Source organism: Apis cerana, linkage group LG2 (genome assembly GCF_029169275.1).
Source record: "Apis cerana isolate GH-2021 linkage group LG2, AcerK_1.0, whole genome shotgun sequence".
Lineage (NCBI taxonomy): Eukaryota > Metazoa > Arthropoda > Insecta > Hymenoptera > Apidae > Apis > Apis cerana.
The window spans coordinates 6,604,700-6,620,286 of NC_083853.1; the positions used below are offsets into that span (position 1 = coordinate 6,604,700).

Below are 15,587 nucleotides of genomic sequence, written 5' to 3' on the forward strand. Positions count from 1 at the left end.
AAAAATGAACGAATAGACGTTGAATAAAGTGAAATGAGACGTCGTTGGCCAGACGGAGCGTAGTTTTTTTGCGAGTTTATTGGATGTGGAATTTCGGTGGTGGAACGGAGTATATATGTATTTTGACAATGAAGCTTAAGATTTAAGATTTATCGCCAGGTTGTTTTGAATAGAAGTGTCACTGCAGTCTGAGCGTACGCTTACGCACTCTAAATTCGTGTATGACATAGTGCTGACGTTACTGCATGACATAATACCAAAGCTAATGACATAAAACGTTGCTTACAGTGCTCTGGAAGAAATTGATATTTTTCAATATATCGATAAATCGTTTCATGCCGTCGAGTTCTTTAAGTTTAAAATATTTATTAAATTTTATCAAGTATTTTTTTGGATTGATATTTTTTTTCATCAATAACGTAATTTTACAATTTAACAATTCTCGAATTAATAGTGTTCCTTTGTACTTAAGAGATTTCTTAAATTTCGAAAAAGAATATAAAACAATCGTGTTTTTCTAATATGTTAAAAGTCATTTTGTTTATTGATACTAGATCGAGGTTGAGATATAAAGATTCGAGTATTGTAGCAGAATTATACACACGTCGATAAATCTTTAAGAAAACCAGTCTTAAAAAATTCATTTCGATGAATAAGAGAACGTTCCCATCGAAATAATTCGAAACGTATTTATTTCACATTATTGCAATACAAAAATCATCACGGTGCATTTGTTCACAATTCACGATCAATCTTCCACAATCTATATATCCACATTCGATAACATCCGTTTTCCACAATTTTTCATTATTTCAACTATTACCAAATGTACGCTGCTCTTCATCTCCACAAACTATCTTCTTTCTCTACAATTCATAAAAAATTATCGAGATTTGGTAACGTCGTTTTCTACTCGCTCATTTCCTTCCTAACCTTCCTCTTTACTTAACTTTACTTAACATTACCATATCGACTATTTTACTAACCATTGATCAATAAATGTCAAATCTATCGATTAAACCGAGTACCGATATCGGAAAAGCTAGTTATTCCCCTTAGCTCTCGCAAGCATGGCTGCCACCTGACGAGCTTTCGTGAAAATAGCCAATAACGTCTGCACGGTGGCGACTCCTCTGGTTCCACGACCGAAAGCTTCGTGCTTTTCGGACATCAAGCTCTCGAAGAAGGCGCACGCGACGAACGGGCAAAAGTACCGGCGCGTGCGGCGACCTTGCGATATTTTTGCGTCCTGCTAAAAATAATTCGCACATTTTATAATACAACCGGCGAGGACTGACCGAGCCTCGCCGATCGTCGATCGTTCTCGTTGCGCGTTCTCTGCACATTTCGAGAATTTCGGGAAAGCCGCAAACAACGTGCTTCGTGATCTTTTAATTTTCCAATATAAATCCTTGATTTATATCATTTTTCTTTTTCAAGTGGAAATAAATTAGATACGAAGAAGAAAATAAATAAATAAATCTAGAAAATCGTTCGTACGAAAGGAATAGGATAGAAGATTACAGAGTTGATCGAATGAATTTCGAAGGATGAGATTAATCTCGTTACGTAAAAGATCGGCGAGATTGAGATGTTACGGAAAGAAGATCCGTAGTAATCGATTTAATTGACGTTTGATCGCGGTTCTTGGCGATAATTATCGGTGTTGTCGCGGGTGTCACGATACCGGCGAGTCTCGGATCGTACGATTGAATTTCCTGCGGTGCTTTTCACGAGTCCCATTTAATTGTATTGCCATTAATCTAACAGTCGTTTATTTTTAGAGCATGCTCTCATCCAGACGATTCGATATACGATATACCCACTCGGATGCAAAAGCATTAATTTAATTATTTTATTTTCGAATCCCGGTTATTTTCGACGTGGTTCTCGCCCGTCTAGATCCCCTAGACTTGTTCGCAGACTTGCTGTCATTTTCGACCAGGGAATCCACCCATCGAAGACTGATCTCTCTTTACCCTTCAACGAAATTTCACCTTAATCGAAATCGAATCGATTCGCGAAATATTAATTTATCGGCATAACCATTTCTCATTTTTTCCATCTATTTAACCTTCCATCCAATAATTTGACTCGTTGGAAAAAATTCTTACGTCGATTACTTTTATTTATATCCGAGGATATCGTTTAATAACTTTCATTCGTAAATGTTACATTATTTTTCGAAGAGTTCTGAGAACGGTAACAAGGCCGTGCACGAAAATTTTCTATCCAACTATTTTTAAAACTCGAAAAGATGTGGTAAAAATTTTTTCTTAGCTTCTAAGGTTCTAAAGTGTTGCTACTTGTGAAAGATGCCGTAGAATGCCGGGATCCGCGCGATGTATACCGAAGCGCAGACCAAGTGGTGGCGATCATGTGAGCACCAGAACAGAATTAACACGAAGGGGGCCGATCCGGTATTTCTGGCGCGATTGTCCGGCGAAAAATAGATTCGTATGGCGGTTCGGATTAAAAGACGCCACTGGGACGATTATTCTGGCGCTGTTACGCTACCCGTGTCCTTCCGTAATTCTTTCTCTCTCGCACCTTCGTGTTTCTTCCCTCCGCTTGCTCCAGCACCGGAAATCATGCCTGTATCCCATCGATTTTAACCGCCATTTTTTTCTTTTTTTTCTTAACAAACGTATCATTATTTTCAATGTAACTTTGCATCGATTTAACCCGTTCAAATGACTGTTAAATCATTGTTGCTTAATCACTTCTGAAGCACAATATTTCATACTCCATATTTTAATATTTTTATATTTCTTTTCTTGTATCTCTATGTGGGTGTACAATAATCTTGTATTTTTTATTTTATTAGTCGGTTTATATTTTCTCTTTCTCAAATTGAATTAAATTTTAATTTATAATCAACTACGTACTCTAGTTCCAATTCCTTTTGAATCATAATTATTGTAATTTTTAAATTGTGATATTTTTTTTTTACAAAGAAACAAAATTTATTGGTAGTTTTTCATTAATTTTTCATGGATCAATTAATGCATCATAATTTTCACGATTTCAACTATTGTACCCTTCTATCAGCGAAATCCTTCGATCCGTCGTTAAATCCTCGCGTAAAATTTGATCGTCGTGCAACACCTAGCCGCTGGATAAGTTTCAAGGTTCCAAAGGTATTCGAATCCTCCGAATACCCAAGGCACTCGATATTCAAACCTTGCCCGAGAGGTGTATATTTATTCTTGCCGCTTACTTTTTACGCTTGATACTATAAATATTATCACGTTCGGATTTGCGTATGTACACTTTTTCAGTGGATTGACGTTAGGAACACACCCCTTCACGATCTTAGATTCCACAAACGTAATCGATTAGAATGGTTTGCAATAACCTCAACCTCAATGTAGGAAAACTCTCACGAGCCTTGAATTCTTTTCCAACACTTGTCACGTAAACTATTTCATCTTCTGAGCGAGAAACAACATTAGGCCTCGTTATATTCAGTCTTTTCTCCGAGAATAAAGATTTACGTTTCTTTTCTTTTAAATATTTTTTTTTCTTTCGATGGTAAACGACGTTTCCTGAACTTGAATTATATATAATTCAATTTATGCTTCGATTTGAGATTCTATTTATTATTAAACTATATTCTGTGTAACTCTTTTGCCTAATGATCTTTTACAAATTATAGGCTATTTTCAGAGAGAAGGATAATTTTAATTTTCTTAATAATCTTTCTAGTCTTATCCCAAATTTACTTTAAATCAAATTAACATTAAAACCTATAATATGCACTTAAATATACAATTTAAAATTAACATTATTGATGTATTATAATTTCATAAAAAGAACTATTCATTTTTTGTAATTACAAAAATAAAAAACCGAGAATCTGTAACCAATCAATTTGACTTTGCTTTAAAACGCTCAATTTTCTATTAATGCAAATCAATCTTTCCCCATCCATTTAATCCAATGCTTTCTCGAATCCTTAACTTTTCATCTTTCTCAATAAGAGACCGGGCTGAGGATAAATAACTCGTTTGCTTTACAATTCAAAAAAAACTCGATGCTCGACGGATTTATCGACGTCCACCCTCCTCGAGAGAATCCTTTGAATATACGTTCATTGCGGACAGAGCAGAATTAATTCACGTAATCACGGGATCGCGCGACATTCTGGTGTTTGTTATGCCGGCTCTCACGTGGCAATGCAAATGATTTTAAATAGGCTTGGCCGAGTGTTCGCTCGAAATAGCGACAATCAGTCGATGACACTGCTCTCTCGTGACGGCCCGATTCGACATCGGCAAATCGGCCAACTCATTCCGGTGGATCGTCATCGATCGATGACGGAGGGACGCCTCGCAAAGAGTGCCACTTTCATTCACGAGTGCTCGTCTCGTCGTACGTCTCGCTTATTGGACTTGAATCGAAGTCGAAGTGGCCGAGTTTGATCGTCGAAGATTATTGAAGATTTATATTACAATTGTTAGATCGTGTTTTACGCTATGAGCTACTTTGGATTTAATTTTATTTCAGTTGATTTAAACGTGGAAAAATAATTATATTACAAATGATGAAAGAAAAAAATGCTCGATTGAATTAATTGAGAGTATCAATCATATTCGACGAGGATAAAATTAGAAAATTTAATTGGGAATATTAGAAACGTTTATAGATAGTAGATTTATTTATAATTCATGTTAATGTATTCGTAAAAAAATAAATTTGCATAAAGATATTGAAACATGATATTAATGGAAATATATATGAAATTAACGATAAAACATTTCATTTACGATCATCTCGTTTTCTTCAAGCGTTAATAACGCTTTTTAAACGATAAAAAACTCGCGTTGTTTTCTGTACTCTCATGGATTATCCCGTACAATTACAGGTTTAATGGTGGCTTTATCACATACGTCAAGCCCCTTCCGTTTTTTTTCCTTTTCTGATCGATAATGAACGTTCTGCCTATCGTAATTGTAGCTTTCACTATCTTTAAAAGACGTCACATGGAATAATTCAATTTTACATCTTTATAATCTTCCTTATCTTTTTTTTTTTACTTATATCTAAGGAATTTTTTGAATTACTCTTAGAAAATGATCAATTGAATTAATACGACAGCTTGATTGAATAAAAAAAAATTTAAGTATCGATTGTCAATCAATACCAAATGACCTTTACTTAATTTCCAAATATAATTATGCATCAAAAGAGTTCGCAAGTGGCTGATCAACCCTTTTTTAGGGATATATTTTGAGATAAAGTTTCCACAAAGGATTCTTCTGGATCGTTAATAATTTTCTTTCTATATTCGTTTAAATCAAACATATAATTTCATTCAAATTTCTGATCTTACATTCTTCCTCACTTCCACAACTCGGATATAAGATTCGATTTATACACGCGATATTTATGAAGACTTGTGATTTTATAGTACTTAGTGATGCGTCTTTCAAAGATCGAATAACAAACGTTAATACAGGAGGAATAGGCAATTGGGCAATTGATGACAGATAATTGATGATAAATCAAGATTTATCAGGATTGCAAGGCAGAAATTTCGAAAACTAATTCTGAATAAATCTCGCATTTTTTTCTTATTTCCACACCTCGCATGAAATTTATAATACTTATGATTTATTCTTTCAAGATGGCCAAACTCTCTATATATATATTAATAAAGAAATTGTTGATCAGAAATCGAATTGTGAATTTTATTCATATATTTACGATTTAATCCTTCGAAAGATAAAGATGTCTTCGAAACTACAAGCGATAAAGCAAAGTGATATAATAATAACAAACGTTTCGATGATAAACGATATTGAATTCTTCCTCGCTCCTAGATTCGAAGGACGTGGACGTTTAAGCGCGTGAAAGTCGGTTTTCCCTTACGATAAGAGAGTTTGATGGGGAGCAGACGAGTACAGATAAGGCTGGCTGGCAGACACTTGGGCGTCCCGAGGAGAGACGCGAACGTAAACGCTAAAGATAGCGCAATACGCGCTGTCCCTCGCTCAAATCCGCTTCTTGGCCGATCTTTTATCAAGTTTCGCCGCGAACTTCTCGATGATGCGTAATTTTCGATAATCCAAACCGTTTTAAGCAATGCCGTATGCGCACGTATGCACGTTCTTCTCCTTCGATCAAGCGGGATGAGTGCCTTGAACTGTTCTCAGCTTAAGAGTGTGATAGTGTTGTAGTGTTTCTCGAGAGGGGTTTGAAATAATAATGTGGAACAAGTGGGTGGGTGGCAAGATTGATAGCCGGGGATAAGGATTATGTATTTTTCTCCGTGAAAAATATTGCGCGAGATTATTATCTATTTATAAAAATGAAAACTTGATATAGATGAATGGAAAGTAGCCTAGTGTCGGGATGATTTTAAGTTCAGAAGCGATGATTTTCTTTTCCTTTTTTTCTCTAGTGTTAATAAAATTTATCAGGATGATGGTAAGTTCATCGAATGGGAAAGACGTAGCATTCTTTCATTCTTCATTTGAAGCCTGTAATTATGATTATTTCTTTTCTTTTTTTTCTTTTTTTTTTCTTTTGACTGAATATAAAATAAAGAAAGAAGGGAAAATATATGAGAAATATGTAGAGAAGTTGTAAACTGGTTATTCTATCTTTTTAGCTATAAAAAAAAATTTGTATCGACGTTCTAATTTATTACTATATTATGATTTTAGAATCGAATAACATAGAAGTAGTTTTTTCTTAAATCTTTTTCTCACATAAATCTTATAAAAAAAAAAAAGAAAAAAAAGATGGAAATCTTGTTAATGCTTAATAATTTATCCTGTGAAACAATCAAGCGTCTCGAAGGAAAAGTGATATATACAGTGACAAATATACATCTTTCAAAATTCTATAATAACTATCAATCTTACGTAAGAGGAGACGTGTATTCGTATATACCATTTTTTCTAAATCTTTCAATCGTATCAATATCTCTATTCTTGATATCGGTCAGATTAGATTAGATTAAGTTCTTCTTCTAAGTATAACTCTGCCATTTATCATTTTATTTTTTTTTTCTCGGAGGAATAGATCGATTGGAACGAAACGAAATAACGGGACGACGGCGCAAAGCTTTATTAATATTTTTCTTAGCTTGCATCCTAGAAATTCGCATTCGTCGATAAATCAACCGGCGATTTTCCGCTCGAAAAAATAAAGAGACTCGGGCTCAGCTAGGCCAGCTTTGATTTACGATCTCCATATAGGCGGCTCGAGGTGTGGCCCGACTTGCATTAGAGAATGAGTCTCTAGAAATAGTCCCGGACGCGGAATACATCCCTAGAAATATTAGGCAATGCCTTCATGGCGATTTTTATCGCGCTACGTCAGTCGTATAAAGAAATGCCCTACATTCTCGCTTTCGAAAATCCTCCTGTCCCTCTTCCTCTTTCAGAACGCTTCGTTGATGGATTTTCGAACGTTGGACATATGGATGTCACGTGGATCACACGTGGATTCTTCTTCCATTCTTCTTCCGTATTTTTCGCATAGATCTTTTCGAATATTCTCCGATCTTCGATTCTGAATTTTCCCGATTTTGAACAAACGCTGTTTAAAAGTATTTTTCAATTCTTCGAAAGAGGGATCTCCCCGTCGAAATACGGGGTTACGCGTTACAATTGTAAATTGTAACGAGGGAAAAATTCGCGGCAGAGTTGCTTGAACCGACGAATTTAGAAATTGCATGTTCGCCAGGAATTTCTTATAGCGTTTGGCAAACAGAACCGATATTCTCAACAGAATCTCGTACGATCCTTACTATTTCTGTAATATCTTTATCATTAATCCCAACGCAATTAACATCCTCATCCTCGTCACATCAATCATTAAGTGGATCCGATTCAATCCAATTCAAATCCATTCGCATAAGCCATCCTCCAGTCCTTCATCTATCAATTTCCACTTCTTCAACCCGCCCCCAAAAAATATTTTCCACGAAACGGGGGCTAGATTCTTCCCTCGTTCGATCACTATCTTTCAACTTCCACTCTTCTTCGACTCTCTTTAAAAAAAACAAAAAAAAGAAAATAGCTATTTTCCACGCAACGAGGACTCGATTCATTGGTTCGAAAACTGGGGCGAAAATTCTTACGAAAACTCTTACGTTTCCACCTCGTATCCATCCGTTATAAACAAATGCTCGAGACGGAGACTATCGTACTATGAGATACGCGCACGTAGCGGCGTCGGTATTTGGCAAACGGTGACAACGTCGTGGACACCACCTCCGGTTCGTCTGCGAGCCCAGGTACCCCAGACCGCTGTTTCTACCACTTCGTCCCGTCTTCACTGTGTCTCTGTCCACGACGTTCATCCTTCCTCCCTCACCTTACTCGTCGTTATCGTCATCTACGTACATTTTTCCTCTTCTTCTTCTTCTTCTTCCTCCTCCTCCTCCTTCTCCTCCTTCTCCTCCTCCTCCTCTCCCTCTCCGCCCTCCTCCACTTCTCGGGCCAGCTTCTCGCTCCTTCTTCTTCCGCTCCACGCACTCGGTCGTCTCCCATTTTCCGTCTCTCGCTTCACTCGCTTCTCTCTTCTCGCGTAAGTGAGGCACGAGGAGAGAAGGGGCAAAGACGCTTTTAGACACGGAGCGTCCACGAGCGTCGCGACGCCTTGAGAAGCAGTAGTCGCGTACCTTAGGCAGCTTCCACCTTGCCGGCTCGCGGCCGCACGTAACGTGATTCTCCTCGACGTCTGTTCCATCGTCATCGTGTCGCGTTCCACCCTCGAATTCTCGCTTCCTCGATCGTTCTTCGACTCGCTCCGGAGAATATAATTGAAGGAGTGGATCGTGCGGGAGGAACTCGACACCCATCCTCTCCAACACGGAGATACATATCCCGCAGAAGAGTCGAAAGTTGAAAGTTTCGGAAACTTTGGAAACTTTGTGCGCGAGAATCGTTAGGAATCGTTCATCATAAAATTGTGACGATGAGGAGTCTATGAGGGATTTGTGAAAGGTGGATGGTGGACGGGAGGATCGATTTGGAGGCGAGGGACAGCGTGTCGTTCCGCGGCATCCGTGACGATAGTCGGATGCGAAGGAGGAGGTGCAGGAAGGGAGAGAGAAAGAGAGAGAGAGAGAGAGAGACAGTGGTTAGCTGAATCCGCGAAGTCTAAATTAATCTGGAGCCCGTTTTGTTGTTGAAGTTTTCGACGGCCCTGCTGCTAGTCGGCGTAAAAAGAGCGTAAAAGTTTCGTACCGCGGAATAAAAATAATCGTACGATATCGGGAGAACCGAGAGATCCGAGATCAGCCTCCGTTCCCGAAGAATTACGTGTTCTTACCGGTCGGGAACGACCTGTAAATTTCCTCCGCTCGATGAACAAGTGGCCGTTCTGGCGTTTTTCCCTTTTTTCTTTCCTATTTTTTTCTACCTTATAGAGAAGAACGCGCTTCTATCTGTACTTTCCTCCGAGAGAAGGAGAAGGAGAAAGAGAGAGAGAACATTTTCGTATTTTCCTCAACGAGCATTCCGTACACGTATCCTCCTCGATGTTGCTCCCTCAAGTGTAAACGGGCAGGTTGGCCAGCCTAAATTCGCCCAAATTTCCGCTCGTTTCGTCTCACGACACGATATATCCTCCTCCTCCTCCTCCTCCCCGAAGAAACTGCGTCACTCATCGATCAGAGGAGAGAAACTTCGCCTCAATTTTTCACCGTTCACCCGACTCAGTTCCACCTCGGTTACCTCAGAGAGTGTGCACGCGAGAGTGTACAGCGAGCAGTCCCGTCCATCCCATTCTCGACCAGCAGGGAAGACTCGTTTTCGCGACTATCTTTTCCCCCTTTCTCCCGTGTTTTAATGTGTCCTCCCTGATCGGGGAGGGGAGGGGGAGGAGCGAGAGCGGTCGTCCCCCTCGCGAGTGAATGTCGCGAGTGTGGCCCGGTCTCTATAATGGTATAGAGTGGACCGTTCGGAGCGAACGACGATCGACAAGTCGGTGGTTGTGGTTGATCGCGTTCAAAGAGTAAGGATAATACGGCGAAAGTGGTTCGCGTGGCGAGGAAGGAAAAGGACGCGGCCATGGCGGAGCGTCCTGGGGGTAGGAGGCGTTCGAGGAGGGACAGCGTGGAGACGGGTGGCTCGTTGCGGGGTACGCCGCCGACCTCGAAGGAACGAAGGACGAAACGGTCGAGCAAACCGTCGAAAGAGCGATGGCTGCTCACGAGGAAGACGTGGAGGTACATGGCCGACGCCGGGAGACGACTGATCCCGGATGGGGCGCACAACAGGCCCGAGGATATTCCGAAGATCGAGCAATACTTTCAAGAGGTGTGCCAGAAGGAGCCGAGGTTTCTATTGTGGAGGAAAGCTTCGTATCCGGGGACGTTGGGCTTTCGTTCCCAGAGGCGGCGAAGGCAGGTGAAGGGCGGCAGTTGTCGTACGAAGGCCAGCTCGGCCGACGAGGCGGACGACGCGAGGAATCCGCCTCGAGGCTTCGTCCTTCAGACCACCACCGCGGGCAAGTTCGACCTTGCCAAAGCTAAGAGGGAGTGGTTGCTCGCGACCGAGGGGGGCAGCACGCCGTCCAGCCCCGTGGAGCGGAGGAAATTCCTGCAGGAGGACTCGGAGGTGAAAGCGTTGGCCGATATGCTGCAGAAGTACCTGAACATGCAGAGCGAGGTCGGGGGCGCGATGAGATCGATGGCGCGATCGGGGGTGGTGGGCGAGGGGGAGGGGAAGGAGCCGTTCGATTATCAGAACCTGATAACCAGGTTGCAGCAACATTTGGATTTAATGATCGCTCAGGCGAAACTCGAGGAGCTGTCCGTCCAACGCGCCGCCACCGACAAGGACGCTAGGGAGAAGATACCGAGATCGATGCAATCGTATCAAGGTGACTACGTGCACAAATCGTTGATGGAGACGATCAGCCGCCACTACAGCAAGTCCGGGACTCGGGAGCACGTGATCTCGGCCATTCTCACCGATCGAAAGCTGTTGGAGAAACTGTACTTCGATCTGAGGTGTACCAGAGGGTTCAGGGGGCCACGCGTTACCGGCGCGTACACGTCGCCGTCCTCGCGCTGGTGGACACACCAACGGCCCAGAGTTGCGTCCAAGGATTCGGCGGAAGACTGGCTTTCGAAAAGGGATCCTATCTCCCCGCCGTTGATAGCCGTCCAAGAGCCGAGCACCGATCACGGCCCGGTCGAGGACGGGGTGCAAACGGACCCCGTTCCCCGCGAAGTTCTCGACGCCGTCCTCCTCGAGAGGGAGAGGGAGGAATCGAAGGAGGTTGCGCCCGTGCACAAGTCGACTGGTCGTAGGCGGAGCAGCGTGGACAACGATGACGTTTCGCCGTCTGTCAGCGACACCATCAAGAGGTATCTTCGAATGGCGAGGAAAAAGTCGATGGACGCCGACAAGGTGGACAGATTCAAACGGGTGAACTACGACAGAAACTTGAGGAACATCAAGGCCAAAGGGGAGACGACGAAGCTCGGCGACGATGACGGGAACAACAAGGGTTGCCAGACCGAAGACAACTGGGCCGTTAATTACAGGGAGATGTCCTCTGTCGAGAATCCGTCGGAGAATCTATCGGACGGTGACACGGCCACGTCTCCGCCGAGTAGGAACGCGAGCTCGAGGAGCAGCATCGACGCCGGCCTCGGCTCTGAAGAGCCGTTAACCCCTAAACACCATCATCACCAGTCCTTCCTTTCCCATCTCCTGCACGGTTCCAACGCGCACAAGGATAAACCGCATTCGGCACCCGGTTCGCCGGCACTCACGTCATCGTCCACCAATTCCGCAGGTGGCACAGCGATGCAGAAGAGCAAATCATCGAGCAGCGTGGTGCATCACGGTAGCCGGCTGGTGGCAAAGAAGATATGGAGGTCCAGAAGCAAGAGCACCTCGAGGGCGTCCAATCAACCCTCCGTGTGGACGCCGCAGGTGAGTTTTTCTTTTTTTATTTGCTTGGTGTCATTATTTCGCGAGGAACTTTCCTTCGATTTTCTATTTTCCGCGTAACGACCGAGAAAAATGATATTACACATGTACAAGACGATATTTCTCCTTCCGAAAGCCAAGATGAAAACGTCATTTTCGTGTAAATTGACCTGTTGATCCGGTCTAACGAATTTCTTTCAAACTCGGAGAACACGGTTGAGAAATTAAGAAACGGATGAACCAGAACGGATAGAAGATGTCTAATTATTTGGTAATACGAAACGGAATTTCTTTCCAGAACAAACAACCTTTTGTTAGACGTTTCGATGCGCTTTATTCGAGCGTTGTAAACCAAGCGCAAACGAGCCTTGCACGCTATACATAGAGTTTTGTCTTGCCAAAATATGTCTACGAATAATTTGCTTAAACCACCTGTCGCCGCATAGCGGAGAGTGTCCACCTCGTTATAAGAAAGAAAACGAATTAACGATGTCGCTATTAACATCTTCCACGAAAATAGAGCGCTACTATTAATAACAATACTCGGCTGCCTAGCTTTCTTAATAGCACTTGTAAATTAATTTTACTTGCCACCCGGTCGAACACGATCTCTAGGCAAGTTCATTCGGATAATGTTTAAATCTTCTCGCCCATCTATCGATCTTCTTTCGGGAACAAAGAATTCGAGAGGATGAATCTTCAGTCTTTCGGTTTCTACGTAATTTTATTCCAACGTGCGAATTCTTTTTTCTCTTCGTTTTTCATTTTTTTAGTATACAAGATAAGGTAATTAAGTTCGTGATCTCCTCTATTCTTTTCATTCTTCTTTTATCTTCGTTAATTTTTAATTTTACACCTTGTGCCATCCTCTTTTCAACTTCTTTTTCTTTTTAACTTTTTTTTGGAATAATTAATTTCATTTTTTCCATTTTTTTATATAAAAGTATTATATTACATCCACACATTTTAATCTCTTTAACGTCTATTTTTTCTACTTCTTTTATTTTCTTCTTTTATTTTTTTGTTTCTAATTATGTAATTTTATGCAGAGTACAATTATCACGATAAATCATCTTTCTTTTTCGTATTATTTCTTTTTCCACCAATTTTTCTTCCTTTCATTTCTTTATTTCTAATTATTATAATTATTTCCTAATTTTTACACGCGATTTCTTTTTTCTATCTCTTGTACGAAAGAATTTCCTCCGCTCTTAGTATAATTTCTCTTATTTTCTTCCCAATTATCGTAACAATTCACCTTCCTCGTTATTTCTTATTTTCGATATTAAAAGAAAGGAAAAAAAGAAATGTCCAGCGATCCCTCCATGACCAACTTCCTCCGTCAACTTTCCTTCAACCTCCTTTCCCTCCTCCCCCCATTTCTTCATCTTCGAAACTCCCCAACGTTCCACGCCTCTCCTCGACCATCTTAGCTTCGACGGCTCGTCTATTTTTCTTTTACCGTCCGAACCCGGCCACCGTTTAATATCCCCGCGGTGTGACCGAGTATTCGGAGGATGTGAAAGAGGAAAAAGAGGAGGCGTAAGAACAAGAAGAAGAAGGTCGACCTTGCGGCAGGCGATCTCGTTAAGCGGTAAGCGCGATAACCAATTTAGGGCCTCGGAATTTCGCCGGCGCCGCCAGAAATAGTCAGCCAACGGTGGTGTGTATGAACTATACTTAACCCCTGCCACTACACCGGTACGTGTGTATGTTAAAACCACACGGGAGCCGTTTGTGTGCCGCCTCTGCTATCGCTGTTTCTATTAGGTGCTGGTGCATACGAAATGTCGTTTTCTGGAATGATACTTCTCTAAATGTTCTCTGTCTTCTCTGTGTTCGCGTGAAAAGTGCGTTCCAATTGGTTGGATGGCTTAAATTGTTAAGTGGATGTTGTTAGAGTGGATGTGCATATATATATATAACGAAATAAGTTCAGTTGTATGCAGTTTTAACGATTGTTAAATGATGGTGTTTTGTTGTTAGAGCGAGGAATTTATGCAGAATCAAATTTTTATGAATACGATTGAGAAAAATGAAAGATGATATGCATCGAATATATACTTTAGGTAAGAAATATCTTAAGGATAGTTTTTATTTATTATTTTATTTATTTTTTAAGAATATTTTACTTTTTCTCTGCTTAAAAAAGTTTTAGAATAATTTTTAAGGAATATTTTAATTATTCAAGATGATCGAATACATACAATCGAATGCCAATATTTTTATTATAAATCTTTTGTTAAAATTTCTTCTTCTTCTTCTTTCGCTTCCAATTGTTATTCACAAGATGGGTTAAAAGATATTCAAATCGTTACGTTTGCTGTATAATTTTCAACAATTTCCAAATTTATTTCTTTCTCTTATTATTTTCCCTTTTTTCTTTTCTTTTTGCCTTTCTCAATTCCATCACGTGTTTCGTTGCAAGAAGATGAAAAGCTCAAAAATAATATCGTATATAGAAGAGAAGTGAAAACGACGTCCCTTTTCTATTAGAAATAAACGTATTTCACGATTCATTAAAGTTGAAACGGTGAAAAACGACGGGGTTTCGAGCGAGAATTTATCAACCGTGTACATTGACAGAACGTTTAGAAGGTCTTTTTATAAAATCGTCCCTCTTGCATCGATACGTTTCTTTGTAGTTTTGAATTATATCCAGTGAGGCTAGAATTTATCAATATTTTGACGTCGTCGTTGCTTTAGAAAGAAGATCTTTTTATAAATTTTACTTTTATTTTTCTCTTTCCAATAGTGAATTCGATGCAGTGTCGTATAACTTAGATTAGAAGGATGAATTTAATTAGAAAATTTCTTTTGAGTTTTTATATTTCTTTTCAACAATTTTTGTTTTTTTATAATCATAATTTTTTTTTCCAAAGTCATTCACACAAAATCGTTTTATTCGTTCAAAGAAATTCCTCTTTGACACGACTAACAGAAGATTGAATCAAATTTCTCCACTTGCATCCCACGTTTCCATTTCTTAAAATACATTGAACAATGTTCAAAGAATTTCTCGAAGTTCGAAACAAAAGTATCGATAACGGTGTTTGTCAAAATATTATATAATTCCGATTCAACCATTTTTTTCTTTCTTTCTTTTTCTTACCTTATCCTCAATGGAGCAGAAGGTAAAAATATTTTTAGCTTAATCTTTAATCTTTATTTCATAAAGAAGAGAATGATAATTTGATTTTTTCGTTCAAGGACTTTCACTTTGATGTGAATCTGAAGGAACTTCATTTCAAGGATCAACTTTTCCTTATAAAACTTTTACTCTTACGCTTTCATCTTTCATTTTCTTACTTTATGCTCATCAAATATTCAATATAAATAATCATAAAAACGTTTAATTTGTTAAATTAAAAGAGATATGAAACCTACAATAGAAATTCCATGATTTATTAACTAATTGAATATAATTAAAATTTCTTTGCGTTATTTTGTCTAATTTTCTCGAAATTTATTATAAATTTATTATTAAAAAATCAACTTGATACTAACATTCTGTTATTTCATATTCAATATTGATCAATTAAATATTTACAATTATAGATCGTTGATCTATAATCATCTCTGATGTGAAATATTTCGTATTCACGGTGTTTCATTGGCCTTTATTCTGTTACATTTCTTTATAAACATAGGATAAATGATATCTCATTGTTCCACGATTGA

The 15,587-nt window shown here is 39.8% G+C and overlaps 1 protein-coding gene and 1 long non-coding RNA gene across 3 annotated transcripts in view; one reads left to right on the plus strand and one right to left on the minus strand.

The window, feature by feature from the left end:
• Positions 1-675: 675 nt before the first annotated feature.
• LOC114577411 (uncharacterized) lies at positions 676-2,956 on the minus strand. Its single transcript, XR_003697482.2, has 2 exons — positions 987-2,956; positions 676-866 (listed from the first exon to the last, which is right to left on the minus strand). It is a non-coding gene; the product is annotated as an uncharacterized LOC114577411 (long non-coding RNA).
• A 2,728-nt stretch (positions 2,957-5,684) lies between these two features.
• The window catches only part of LOC107996815 (uncharacterized), a 32,365-nt gene continuing 22,462 nt past the window's right edge, over positions 5,685-15,587 (plus strand). Inside the window, exons 1-2 of one of the 2 annotated variants that reach the window (XM_062071966.1) lie at positions 5,685-6,432; positions 7,033-11,909. In XM_062071966.1, the coding sequence (XP_061927950.1) occupies positions 10,032-11,909 (1,878 nt within the window). In that variant the 5' untranslated portion in view covers positions 5,685-6,432; positions 7,033-10,031. The remainder of the gene's footprint in view (positions 6,433-7,032; positions 11,910-15,587) is intronic. The other variant, XM_062071967.1, reaches the window with a different exon arrangement.